The sequence below is a fragment of the Amphiura filiformis genome, chromosome 13 (genome assembly GCF_039555335.1).
Source record: "Amphiura filiformis chromosome 13, Afil_fr2py, whole genome shotgun sequence".
Classification (NCBI taxonomy): Eukaryota; Metazoa; Echinodermata; class Ophiuroidea; order Amphilepidida; family Amphiuridae; genus Amphiura; species Amphiura filiformis.
In genome coordinates, this window is record NC_092640.1 from 64546391 (window position 1) to 64560415 (window position 14025).

At 38.4% G+C, this 14025-nt stretch overlaps 1 protein-coding gene across 1 annotated transcript in view; it reads left to right on the forward strand.

Moving 5' to 3' along the window:
- LOC140168648 (3'-5' exoribonuclease HELZ2-like) overlaps window positions 1-14025 on the forward strand; it is a 122069-nt gene that overhangs the window by 89898 nt on the left and 18146 nt on the right. The window contains 7 exon segments of the mRNA XM_072192059.1: window positions 3696-3811; window positions 7690-7932; window positions 8510-8691; window positions 9899-10101; window positions 11295-11456; window positions 11603-11827; window positions 13933-14008. Coding sequence (XP_072048160.1) covers window positions 3696-3811; window positions 7690-7932; window positions 8510-8691; window positions 9899-10101; window positions 11295-11456; window positions 11603-11827; window positions 13933-14008 — 1207 coding nt within the window.

The window sequence follows — 14025 nt, forward strand, 5'->3', positions numbered from 1 at the left end:
GATTTTTATACCACTGGAAACCTCTGGCTACATGTTTATGTTACAAAAAATTTCGTGCATATTAATTCATTTAGCAACAATAGGTCAAATTTGAATTACGTTCTGGTACACCAGAACGAAATTACAACACAGTGGCATATGGAGCAGGAATACACAGTACGCAAAATCAGAATCAACTGAAATTTGGATATCTACTGAAAAATGTCATAAAAAGAGGATTCTAGGTGTCTGAAATACTCCTTTAAAACAGTTATTTCACTATGTAAACATACATTGATTTTATAATCGATCTGATCCCTAAATGGTGTGCAGTATTCTTATAGGGGCGGTGCAATAATTACGTGTACCCCAGGGGTGGTGAATTCTCAAAGTGGTCTGCCAAAAATCGCTTGTCCCCATTTTGGCTGTGCCAAAAAAAATTTTGCCCCTTTTTGACCTGCCAAAAAATGCTTGCCGCCACTTTTGGCCTGCCAAAAAATCTTTGCCCTCCCCTATAATTCACCACTGTGGGGGTACACATAAATTTTTCCACCACCCCTTACTACAGCTCTTTTGTAGGTACTACACCAAGGGTTCTCAAGTAAAATATCTGAAGCTCCACTTAAAAAAATAGAATTGCTCAAGCTCCATTATCTAGTGAGTGAAGCGTCATGACGTGGGGCCCACTGGTTTTTTTCAAGCGCCACATGGCTTGCATCAATGCGCCACAAGTGGCGCGCGCCGCCAATTGAAAATCCATGCACTACACTATCCCTAGGACATTTTCAAAACAACATCTTTTCAATGGGATTTGCTAGCTCAAGTCACTAGGATCCACAACATGTTCATCTATCAGGGGCACAGTTCTTTAACCCCAATACATTTGTACATTCATTGAATGACCTTTGAAAATTTGGGTACAAAAATGCATACTCTGCAACTTGAGGTCAAATTTTGCACTATGATTGTTTAATTGAGGTTATCAAACTATGCTGTTGGGATGAGACCATTGTGATCCATAGTGAGTGGTTGTTGTAATCTTTTGCAATGGATTTTGGAAAGTGGTTAAATCATCATCTGTTCATGTAAGCATTATCACAAAATTAAATGTTTTGTGTTAGGGTTTAGGGTTAGGGATATAAATATTTGGGGGGGGTCCACTGGTTATTGACCAATGGGTCTCATGCGTGACCAACGATTCAATGTAAAAAGGGTCTTTTTTCATCATCAGTCACTGTTTTGTGAGGGGGCAAAATCAACAAATTATTCGCAAAATTGCTGCAAAAAGTGGACATTTTCATAATTTTGAGTTTTTCGGGGAAGAGTTCTGATGGGGGAATTTGCCCCTCCCTCCATGCCCCCTGGTACTGCTACTGGGAATAATCAGTAGCAACACTTCCCAATATGCATTTCTCCCATTTCAATTTTCTGTCTGATTTGCTATCTAGTGCAACATGGGTCGATAGTGACAAAATGTACCTTAATGAACAGAGTACATCAGATTTTGCACATTATTATGTTTTCAGGGTTATTAGGAGTTAAGAAAACCTAATAATGATAATATTGATAGCTTATTTAGCATGATACCATAACATCGGATTGTCATACAAATATCGAACTCGCCGCTGTCTCGTCCGATATTTTTATGACTCATCCGATATGTTATGGTATCATGCTCAGCCATCCAATATTATATCAATATCTATTTCTTGATGATCGACCAGTGGCATAGCCAGTGGGGGAATCAGTCTCACAGTGAGAAGTCTTGCCCCTCCCCCTTGCTCCTGTGGGATGCTGGCCATCCTAATTTTTCAGATATTTAGGCCTTTTTTTGTACTTTTAGCACATTTTTTACCATTTTCATCAAAGTTTTCCCCCTTCAAATTTGCCTTCCCCCCCCCCCTTTACCCTCACCCCTTTGCCCACCCTCTGAAAAAGTCCTGGCTACGCCACTACGATCAACCCATATTTAGCCAGTCTATTCTCAAATGAAAACAAAGGGAACCTGTACAAAGTAAAAGGAGTGTCAATCATTTGATGTTGTGAGGTGATGTGTCATGCTGCAAAGGATTATGGGAAGGGTAAGATAACTTCTCTGGGCAACTGCCAATTGAAGTGAACTGATTGTGAACTTTAGCAACTATTTTACCTTTACCCTACTTAAACATGACTTATAACATAAAACAGGTTGCCAACTGGTTCCAAGACATACATACATCAAAGACGTAGTATGTTTTACTTTGAAAAATCTAGTACGTCAATGTTTATTAAATCACATAGGCGTAGATCCCGGGGGATGGGGATTTATCCCCCAATATTTTGCCAGGGGGTGGTCCATACAATCATCCCCCAATGTTGACGCCTGATAATGGGTTTCTGACCAAATTAACCTCATATTTGCACATTTTAGCCCCAAAAGTGTAAATTTTCGCCTTCGCCGCATTTAATCTACTTTTACACCATATTTCATCAGTTTAGCTTCAAAATAGCAAAAATTTTTGCGCGCATTTATATCATAAACTAATTTTGTCGCCAAAGGGTGCTGGATTGACTATACTTCAAGATTTTTTTTCCAACTTCATCCCCCCCAATGTCAAAAAGAAATCTACGCCACTGTTAAATCATAACCAGAAAACATACATTCATGTGGATATAAACATGATTACCTAAACCTACATTTAGATTTACCCACTCTAGGAATTACTACTGGAATTTCAGGAAATTATGTTTCAGATTATCTGCAATGTTTAATATGAAACATAAAGTTTAAACAATTAACAGAATATTAGTTTCAAATTTTGTCAAAGTATTGCTAATGACCACCAGATAATTTTTGCATAATTAATTAGCTAGCTGCCCAAAGTTGCATAACTAATTAGCATTTATGTAAATTAGCTCATTAATTATGCAAATATGCAAATTAGATGACAGCTAGACAATATAATACATTACAATCCGAGACCCAACCTGTTGATACATGCCCGATCCGCCCGACACATAGAGTTTGAACTTTAGGGGTGGTGCAATAATTATGTGTACCCCCGGGTGGTGAATTATAGGACCGGCAAAGAATTTTTGGCAGGCCAAAAGGGGGGGGGGCAAGCATTTTTGGCAGGTCGAAAGGGGGGGGTGTCAAGTGATTTTGCAGGTCAAAAGGGGGGGTGGCAAGCAATTTTGGCACAGATATTTTGGGCACCATTTCTATATTATGCCCTAAAAGGTGTAGGAAAACGTTAGGAACACGTTCAAATATGCAAAATTTCCTGCTTGCTGCGCTCGCATTATATTCACGTTCCCAAAAATCTTACATGTGTAAGGGGGGCCAAAGAATTTTTGGCACATCAAAAGGGGGGCAAGATTTTTTGACACGGCCAAAGGGGGGGGGGCAAGCAATTTTTGGCAGATCATTTGAAAATTCACCACCCCGGGGGTACACATCATTATTGCACAGCCCCTTATAAAATCAGATCCACTGTTGGTCCGGGGTATTTTGGATTGTTGGCTTGCCCCTCAGGGCATTAGTAACCACTACCAGGAGTATGTACATAAACTATCATGGGGCATTCTTAGACGCATTTTTGCTTCTCATATCAAAACCACTCACAAACATATTGTTTTAATGGTAGGCCTCAATGTAAGATACAAAACAGAATATGACATAATCTGACTACCTACCTTTAATGGATTTCTTCATATTATATTTTTGTGATATCCAGATCAAAGTTGAGGTACAGTTCCAGTTAAATCGTCTGCCATTTTGCAACATGCATTTTGCAGTGGATATGCTCAAAGCAATGGAAATATTGTTTCCTACACCCAAACAGCCGCAAAGGTAAGAAATATGTAAGAAAAAAGGTAAGAAATGATAAGACCAACAAAATAAAAAATGTTTGTCTCAAGTGCAAATGTTAAAAGGAGCAAAGTGGTTTGCACTTTTTGTTTTTTGTTTGTTTTTAGGCTAAGCGATTTTTTACATTACATTTTTTCCCAAAAACCTGAAAAATTAAGGTCTTTTGGGGAAAAATCCATATCTTCAATATGAAAGGTCAAAATTTTCTATTGATCATTTTGCTTTTCATCCCAGCTACAATTTACTTTGAGGACTGTTAAATTTCAAAATATCAATTTGCAATCATTTGCCATGAAATGTGTATTATATCGCAAATTTCAAAAAAATTATTTGATATCATCAGGACATTTCTGGCTTTAAAAATGCAATTCAATGTCTGATGTCCTCTCAGGTCCCACAAAAAATAATGTGAAAACATTGATTTCTGAGCTTGTAAGTTTTGGAGCTGTGCTGTGAAATACTCAGAAACTTGTTTCTAACTTGAAAACATGTGCATGACCTCCAAGCACAGATGAATACCTGAACATCACTGTATGTACATGTAGTTTAAGATGGTTTTGCTGATGTTCATAATGTACTTGTGGTCATATTTTTTATGACATGGCTCCAGAACTTTTCCTGGAACCTGACTTAAAAACTTCTACTTCATGCTAGAATAGTATTAAAGATGCATTCTATCTGTATAATCAAGCATGTAAAATTGGTAAAATTTCAATTTTGATATTATATCAAAAATTTACCCACTGTGAATGGGAAGAATTCTGGTCTTTTGTTAGACTTGATTTAGAAATGATTACACAAATAAATAATGGGGAGGATAATGGTAACTATAGCGACAGTGTCAGATTTCAAATCAGTGAATGTTCTTGGCCCGGGGGGGGGGTACTCAAGTTTGGTTTTGGTAGGGACGTGCCGCTGAGATTTTGGAAGTAGACCCATAAATATACCAATTTTTCAAGAAATTTGGACCCATTGATATACCAAAAGTCAAAATTTTCGCCGAATTTACCCAAAATTGTCTTAGTTTTTACAAATTTTCCCAAAATTTTGGGAAAATTTTGAAAATTTTGGCTAGATTAAGGGAAAATTGGGCTGTTTTCCGAAAAAATTGAGAAAAATTTGAAAAAAGGACCCATTCATATACCAAAATAGGCTTTGAAAAAGGGGTCATTGATATACCAGAAGGCTGAAAATGCTACCCATGTTTGCGGCAAGTCCCCGTATGGTCATTTGTACTGAGTACCCCCCCCCCGGGTTCTTGGTTGGTCATACAATAGTTTTTGAGTGAATTTAGGAAATAAATCTAAGGCCAAATAAAAAAAATAAACATGTTTCACGTCCCCTCCCGCTTCCTTTTTTGAGGTTTCTTCAATTAGATTTTTATTTTTTGAAATTCAGTTATAACTTTTCAAAATATATGTCAACGAAGTAGAGATGCTTTCTATAGCCTTGCTGATAATCAAGAAACACTTTTGGAAGGTTTTGAGGTCATTAGAGGGGGTCTACCTCTCAGAACAACAAATAAAAAGAGGCCTCCTCCTTTTTCCAGGCATTATTGTGTACGCTAAAACAGCTCTAATTATGAGTATTTACACCGATTTTGCGATAAAAAATAAAAAGCCCCCTCCTCCATTTCTTCAAAAATCCGGACGTGAAACATGTTTTTTATTTTACTTGGCTTATTACTGGAACTTACTTTTACAACTTTCCTTTGTTACGTTTCACATGACCTGAGGGTCAGTCTGGTGGTTCCAGAGGCATAGCAAAGTTGTAAAAGTAAATTCCAGTATTAGAATTATTTTTAAAATTCAGTGTTAGTTTTCATCAATAACAGATTGAGGGTGGGTCCCAAATGCCAAAGTCTGTCTGTTGATCACCTATACCCATTTAATATAGCCATATTTTCCTCATGCTTACATGTAGGACACATGCTGTGTATTGTGTTGTGATTTGTCTTTGGTATGGGGATGGATTAATGTGTAGGGGGTGGGTGGGGGTGTGTTGGGGTGTGTGTGTGGGGGGGGGGAGAAGGTTGGGGGTCAGGGGAGTGTTGTGGGGATACTTCTCTATGTGTCTGTTAAACAAAGGATGCAATAGTTTCCAGGTATTTACTTTTCCTTGTATTATTTTGTTGGTTTTGATGGAAAATAAATAAAATTTGAATTGAATATCATCATGAATTTACCAGTTCACTAGAAACTTCCCATATACAGGGTGTCCCAGAATGATTTGTACCGTGTTTGAACAAATGATCAGAAATATATAGTCAACAGTGTATCTAATTTTAATAAGTGCAATACAATGCCACACATATCTCCTACTTTTTCTGTGACTTTCATGGAAATAGCTTGATTCGTTTTGGCGTGACATTGCTATTACTGAAAATGGACGAAAACGGCATGTGTGTAATTTACAGTGCAAAGGCATCATAACACATGGATCCTTTATCACCATCGTCCAGCCGCACTGTGCAATATATTGGAGAAATCCTACATTCTTTTATAGGAAATACACCAAATTTGGCTGATGTAGAGCTTATAATGCTAAATAATTCTTGATATGGGATTAAGTGAAACATTTCAATATGACATCAGATATTTAGGTTGAAAAACATACTTTTTATGTGATTTTTACCACAATTTTTACCCAAAAATGTCATTATTACAGAGGATATACCTTCCTCAAGGATCCTCCGCAGTAAATTTTAATCTTATTTGTTACATAGCTGTGGGTTTGCCCATATACTGTGGACATAAATGCATGCTGTGACACTAAGAACGAACCTTCTCTACACTTCTATGAAAAATCCATCCCTGCCGTCATGTCAAATGATGAAAAACTCACACACCTCAATAATTGTCTTCAAAACTGCCACCAAAGAAAGATTAGTTTAAGGTCATTCAAGCATAGCAAATCCTTTATTTCATACAATGATTGCTTCGTAACATCATAAATAAACGCTTAAAAATCTACTATTTAGTAGAAGTAAGAACAGGACACAGCAATATACTGCATAACATTACTTTGTGCTGAACGGTTAGTAATTTCACAGATTTTCAAAATAGGTTGCTTTGTCAAAACTTGGAATTCGCCATTTTTACGCAATCCTCTCTAACTTTTACTAGAAACGTCCAATTTTTTAAATCTAAAAAATCTGAGAAAGCTAAATATATGTAAAACTTAAAATGCAAAATAATATGACCAATTAAAATGCCGTTCATACCTAAAAAAATTCTTTCTTTCTCGGTATAAATCATTCTGGGACACCCTGTATACACACATAGATGGGTGATTTGTCCTCATGCTGCCGACGTAGCTTAAGACAAGATAGACTAGTTTGAAAAAATATTTAAAAAAAAGAAGATAACATTAAAAGAAACAAATTTATTCCATGTTCACTACGGTCCGTTTCGCCCAAGGCTCCTCAGGTGAATGAGAGAAATGTAGAACAAACTTAGAGTCATGCGTTTATCGCGTTCCTTAAACATGTTTAACGCGCTTGATTTTTATACGCCACTATGCTTTTTCCGTAAACATGTTTAACGCTCTGGTCGCTTTTATGCGGTCGCCTTACGGTGTCGCTTACATTATATATTTTATTTTCACCGATTATGCCATGGAGCTTTTTTTCTCCTTAAACATGTTTAACGTTTGTAATATAAACATAAAATATAAAATATAAAATTGGATAATAATAATTAGAAAACATTGTTCAAGAGAAATTTGTTGGCATGTCTACATTTGCTGATGAGTTCCATTTTAGAATTTAAAAAAAGAAGATATATTTCTGTCAAAAAGTAACAGTAAAAAGAAGTCTAAAAACCCATCCTATTGTAAACCATTTTCTTTTGTGTGTGTAGATTTCCACATGTGAGGAAAGCCGACCTGTTCAAAATGAACCCTCGTCAAGAGGGCGGTTGTCGCTTCATCAGTGCATACGGCGGCGCCAGGAGCGAGCACCCGCAATTCTACGGCATCGTAGGACCAGTGCTAATTTACGGCCCTTTTGGCACAGGCAAGACTCACACGCTGGCTCGTAGCGTGATGCGTACACTGGAACAGAGGAGGGATGTGAGGATACTTATATGTACACACTCCAACAGGTGAGATACATAGTCATACGTCGTATGTGTCATTGGCCCCTAAACATGTTTAAAGCAAATCCTCCTATGTAACCTGTTGGCAGTTTTGTTTTAAACATGTTCAGGGGCCACAAGCACATAGAAAGTTTTTTCTGCCCAACGACGATATCATTTTATTCACATAAAATTGTGGCACGGAGGCCGAATTGGGCTATTTCATTTCAAATCCACACTACCCCTGTGCAAGATTTTGGAAATATCTTCCACAGGGGGAGTTTGAATTTCAAATGGAATGAACACATTAGGCAGCTATATTCTACCATAAGTTGTCAACATGACATATTTACCCCCAAATGTGTAATATACATGCATTGTTGTGTATGTCATGATCCACCCTTCCCGATTTCGATGTAGTACTCCTCAAGAGAGAGTAGGTCATGATCTTCAGATAACAACTTTATTGAGGATTCATCGGAGATCAGAAGCTGATCGAGCTACCCCAGGATGTGGCTTAGGATAAACAACAGTAACAGGGAAAAAGATAAAATCTGTACATCGTGTTTCATGAAATGACGCAATTTTGATGATTTTCTTGCAGTGCCGCCGACTGGTACATTACCGAGCACCTTAAGCCGTTCTTAAAAGATGGCGGCAACGCAGCCATGTGTCGTCTGCTCAGGATCTACTTCACCAAGCGTAGCACAGCAACCATTGATCCCAATGTACTTCCACACGTCCTACTGGATGGCAACCATTATCCCCGATATCCCTCTCGCACAGGTAAGGGGCTATTTCATTTGAGATCCACACTCCCTCTGTGGTAAATTTAGCTTAAGTTTTCTAGCAGCATAGGTTTCACATAGAATAGGACAATTAGGTAACTTCCATTTGAAATACTCACTCCAGTCTTCTACAATATTAGTGAAGCTGTGTACAGGGCGAGTATGGGTTTCAAAACAATTAACCCTGACTACTCCCCCTGGGGAAGACTGCTTTTAAAGGGAGTCTCCAGCAATCATAACATTGTGCCTTATATGTTAGAAAAATAATTATCAAGCATGGAATCACATGGTTTTATTAAAAAACAAACCCATATTGACCATAAAAACAGTCGACTCTCAACACGCGATGTTCCCGCGCCGAAATTGTCTAAGTGCAATGACGTAATGGTTATTCTTGCTCAATTGTTGTCAGCCTTATGGTCACTATGAGTTTGTTTTAAATAAAACCATGTGATTCGTGCTTGATAATTATTTTTATTACATATAAGGCATAATGCTGTGATTGCCGGAGACTTCCTTTAAATCTTCGACAGGGGTGCAGCAGATTTCAAATGCAATAGCCCAAGCTTTCAATTCCAAACCATTTTTTTTTCATCATTTAAAAAAAAAATTGAGTCTTGCCACTTTATAGGTTGAACAAAGTATATAAATATGCTTCAAGACAGAACGTTTTCAAGAAATCAATATATTTGTTTAGTCCAGTTATTTTGTGTTTGAGGAATCTCTGTACATTATCACATTTTTAAGAGATCAAAATCTGTAATCGAAAGTTGACTACAAAACTGTTCCAAATTACCATTTTAGAGATTTTGGTGAATATTCTGCATGTATATATGGTTCTCCAGTGCACATACTGTTGTTTCTGCAAATAGCATGTTCCATTTGAAATCCATACACCCTCTGCGGGAGACATGACCTTAATCTCCCACACAGGGAGTGTAGATTTCAAATGGAATCACCCATTCAGGTAACTCAATTTGTAAAACACTCTCCCTGTGTGGAAGATTAAAGTCATGTCTTCCGTAGGGGATGTATGGATTTCAACTGGAATTGCCCAATGAAAATTGGTTTTTGAATCTACATTTTAAGAATATATCATTTCAATACTGCAAGTTTAGAAATTTACTTATGAGTTAAAAATACTTCAGCAGCATATTTTCTTCAATCTTCATAAATTGGGTTCGTTTCTGCTTTCAACTTTCCAGAGATTAATAATTACAACATCATCATCACCACCCTGAGCACAGCGCTCGTGCTAGCCCGCCTCGACCTGGAAGGATTTTTCACGCACATCTTCATCGATGAGGCTGGCCAAGCGCTGGAGACAGAAGCCATTATACCTCTCACCATGGCGACCAGGGAGACCTGTGTTGTGCTTGCTGGTGACCATATACAGATGAGTCCCAAGGTAAGGCTATTCCATTTAAAGTCCACACTACCCCCTGTGGAAGATTTTGGAAAGATCTTCTGCAGGGGGAATATGAATTTCAAATTGAATGAACACATTAGGCAGCTCCATTTGAATTTCATACACCCTGTGAAAAAGATTCAACCTGAATCTTACACAGAGTGATGGTGAGCTTCAAATAAGAGTTGGTTCATGTGATAATTCCATTTAAAATTCATCCCCCCCCCCCCCCCCGTAGAACATATTTCCAAAATCTTACCAATAAATGCTTACCTTTTAAAAGTTGTTTGGCTTATATAAGGTGGAAATTATTCGGCTTTTGTTACTGCGCGCGTCAATAAAGTCCCAACTCATGCTTGCGTAAAATCACATAAGCGTGCGCCAGTCACGCATTATGCATTGCACAACTAACATTGCACAACGTAAGCACTGCGCCCAACAGTGTGCAGCCATTCTATATCGATACAGAGTTATAAGTATTATTTTTCCGCCTTATATAAGCTGAACAAACTTTAGCATAGATGATGTAGCCATACTTTGTTTCACCTTGGTAGTGAAGTCAGTGCCTATACGTGGTTGCACCATAATTAATGGTAACAGCAAACCGCTCTTGTATGCCTGTGTATACACTGTGCGATAAGGTTACTGCGAATAGGCATATTCGTCACTACTAAACGCGAGGTGAAGCTAGATATAGATACAAATTTTGGGTCATGATTTTCCTAATTCATTAAATAATTTCTGTGGGTACTAGTCGACATAAATTTACACGGGCGTACCAAAGAATTTACTCAACTTCACACACACGTAATGGTGATCTTTCTCAAAAAGCAAGCAAAAAGTCACCAGCTCGTTGTCAAAGGTCACCTTACTCATGTTTACTTGTTCACACAGGCAGCTACTCTGACCCACTAGGTTGTGTTTACATGTTACCTGGCAAAAGTCAGGAGTAAATTGGCAATGGGAAGGTTGGAGTAGCTTAACACGAATAGCATTCACATTGGCACTACTCGGACATTTCACATGACCTTCCGCAGACCCTACTCCGATCTTGCACCGGGTATAAAACCCTGCGTCTGAACATGTATTATATAATTCACTTTTGTACAGGTATATACATTGTGGCACATGGATCTGATCTGTGGCAGGATTTTATAATTCCCGAGTAACAATTTCGCCTTTGTATTTTATAGGTATATTGCGAGACGGCACGCATTGCCAACTTTCACGTATCACTGCTGGAGCGTCTTCAAGACTACAGCATGCGAAACAGATGCCAGATGGACTTGCTTCTCACCTTCAACTATCGTACACGACCTGAGATACTGGAGTTCATATCAGAAACTCACTACAAGGTTAGTTTTGTATCATTTGTTCTAGCTAGGGTGCAATATACTTTTCTCAAAACGGCCTCGTTAAATTGCAATTGCTCAAGCTTATTAGTTATTTCTTGCATAAAAGTAAGCTCATTTTTGTAAAATCTTATTACCCTCGCACACAGGTCAAGCTGGACGCCAAAGGGGACCACCCAAGACATCCAGAGTACTATCCACTAGTGTTCTGCACAGTGAAAGGAGAAGACCAGCTGCTGGGAACCTCATATGTTAATCAATATGAGGTGCTGGAGATAGCCTATAGAATTGAGAATTTGTGCCGGGACTGGCCGGAGGATTGGGGGCAGAAGGATAGGTCCAGCATCTGTGTGATGACGCCTTACTCATTCCAGGTAGGGATATTGGGCTGTTCCACTTGAAATCTGTCATCCCTCTGTGGAAGATTTAAAAGATCACTTCCACAGTGGGAGGATGTTTTTCAAATGGAATTGGTCAGGCCGGAGGATTGGGGGCAGAAGGATAGGTCCAGCATCTGTGTGATGACGCCTTACTCATTCCAGGTAGGGATATTGGGCTATTCCACTTGAAATCTGTCATCCCTCTGTGGAAGATTTAAGAGATCTCTTCCACAGAGGGAGTATGTTTTTCCAATGTAATTGGTCAGGCTGGAGGATTGGGGGCAGAAGGATAGATCCAGCATCTGTGTGATGACGCCTTACTCATTCCAGGTAGGGATATTGGGCTGTTCAATTTGAAATCTTCTATCCCCCTGTGGAAGATTTAACTCTTCCAAAATCTTCTATCCCCCTGTGGAAGATTTAACTCTTCCACAGAGGGAGTATGTTTTTCAAATGGAATTGGCTTGGGTTAATTATTTTGAAATGCATACTCCCCCTGTAAACAGCTTTACCTATATCTTCCACAACTGGAGTGAGTATTTGAATTTTTGAAATTGACCTTTTCATTTGACATCATGCTAACTTGCAACACGCAGTAAGTATGTTCGGTAAACGATGTGCACATCGGCGTGACACGTACCGACGTCAAATGATGACGTCTCTGGTGTACTCGCAAAGGCATATGGGATTTACGGAAAAGGTCAATTGACGTTACCCAGTTATCTATTCTATTTGAAACCCATACTCCCTTTGGAAGAAGTGAGGTAAATCTTCCACAGGGAGAATGTGGCTTTCTAATGGACTAAGCCACAGATTTGTTAAGCACAATTACATAAGGCCAAAAAAAAAAGGTTTGTCTCAAAGCTCACAAGAAATTTAAAAACAAATGCGAAATGCGATTTTTTTTTTTAATTCGACTTTTTTTCATGGTATTTTGAGAAATTTTTTCTGGAAAAAACTAAAAAAAAAAAAAAAAATTTGAAATAAAAAAATTTCCGCAGATTTGTTTTTTGTCAAATCGTGGATTTTACAAGCGCGCAAGCTTTGAGACTTAACCTTTTTTTTTTTTTGGCCTAAGATAGTTACCGGCTCTTTAGCTGCTGATCACTTTGGCCCAAGACGTACACCTTAGAAACCATTCACTCTTAGATAGCGAGAACCAATCAGAGCAAGCGTTAGAAAAATCCAAACCATACATTGATTGTGTATATTGTGCACTCCGCGTACTACTCGCAGTGCTTTCGCAGGCGTTCTCATAGCGTAGGCCTGATTCATTTTTTCGGACAGGTTGATGCATTTATATTTGGTTCTATTTTCCAACAATTTTAGTGATAATTTTGTTATAAAAACAGCAAAAATCACATGTTTTTTCTTCTCGTGTATGAAATAGGTTAATGAACTCGTATTACTTGTTGCTCGAGAAATTAGACAAAATAATGCACTTGTGCTGATTTGGGGCTCGTGCATTAGACGCATCAACATCAGCGCGCTTGCATTATTTTGTTTAATTTCTCTCCCAACAAGTTATAAGTGTTCATTAACCTATAATTCAGGGATGCAGCTCTGTACAGGTACAGAACCCTAATCAGCCTGCATGTAGAGTAACCATTGCAGCCAGTATCAAGTATATTAGGTCCCTGATCTTCAGCAGTAAATTGATGGCGGTGTTTGGTATCTTGAGATATAGCTCAAAATAGACTTCCTCGATAGTCATTCAACATTGAGGAGATTTCTTGCCTGATGTGATCGTACGTGATTGCTCAAAGTCTATATGCGATCTAATTTCCAAACAATTTCCGATGATTTTCGAATGATGTTTGAAAAGGGCTAACTGGACTGATTAGGCCATTCCAGTAGAAATCCTCCCCCCCCCCATGGAATACATGACCTTAATCTCCCACACACGGGTGTAGAGTTCAAATGGAGTTACCCATTCAGGTAATCTCATTTGAAATTCACACTCCCTTTTTGGGAAGATTAAGATCATGTACATCTTCCATAAGGGGTGTATGGATTTCAACCGGAAGAGTCCAATTTGCACATCAGTACTTTATGTTGAGGAAAGCGTTTACTTATTGAAAATTTTGGTGACATTTCAGGTACGTCAGCTTCGTCGAGAATTGCGCAGGAGAAAGCTCAACGATGTAACCGTGGAAACTGTGCAGAATGTTCAAGGTAAAAATTGTTTTCAA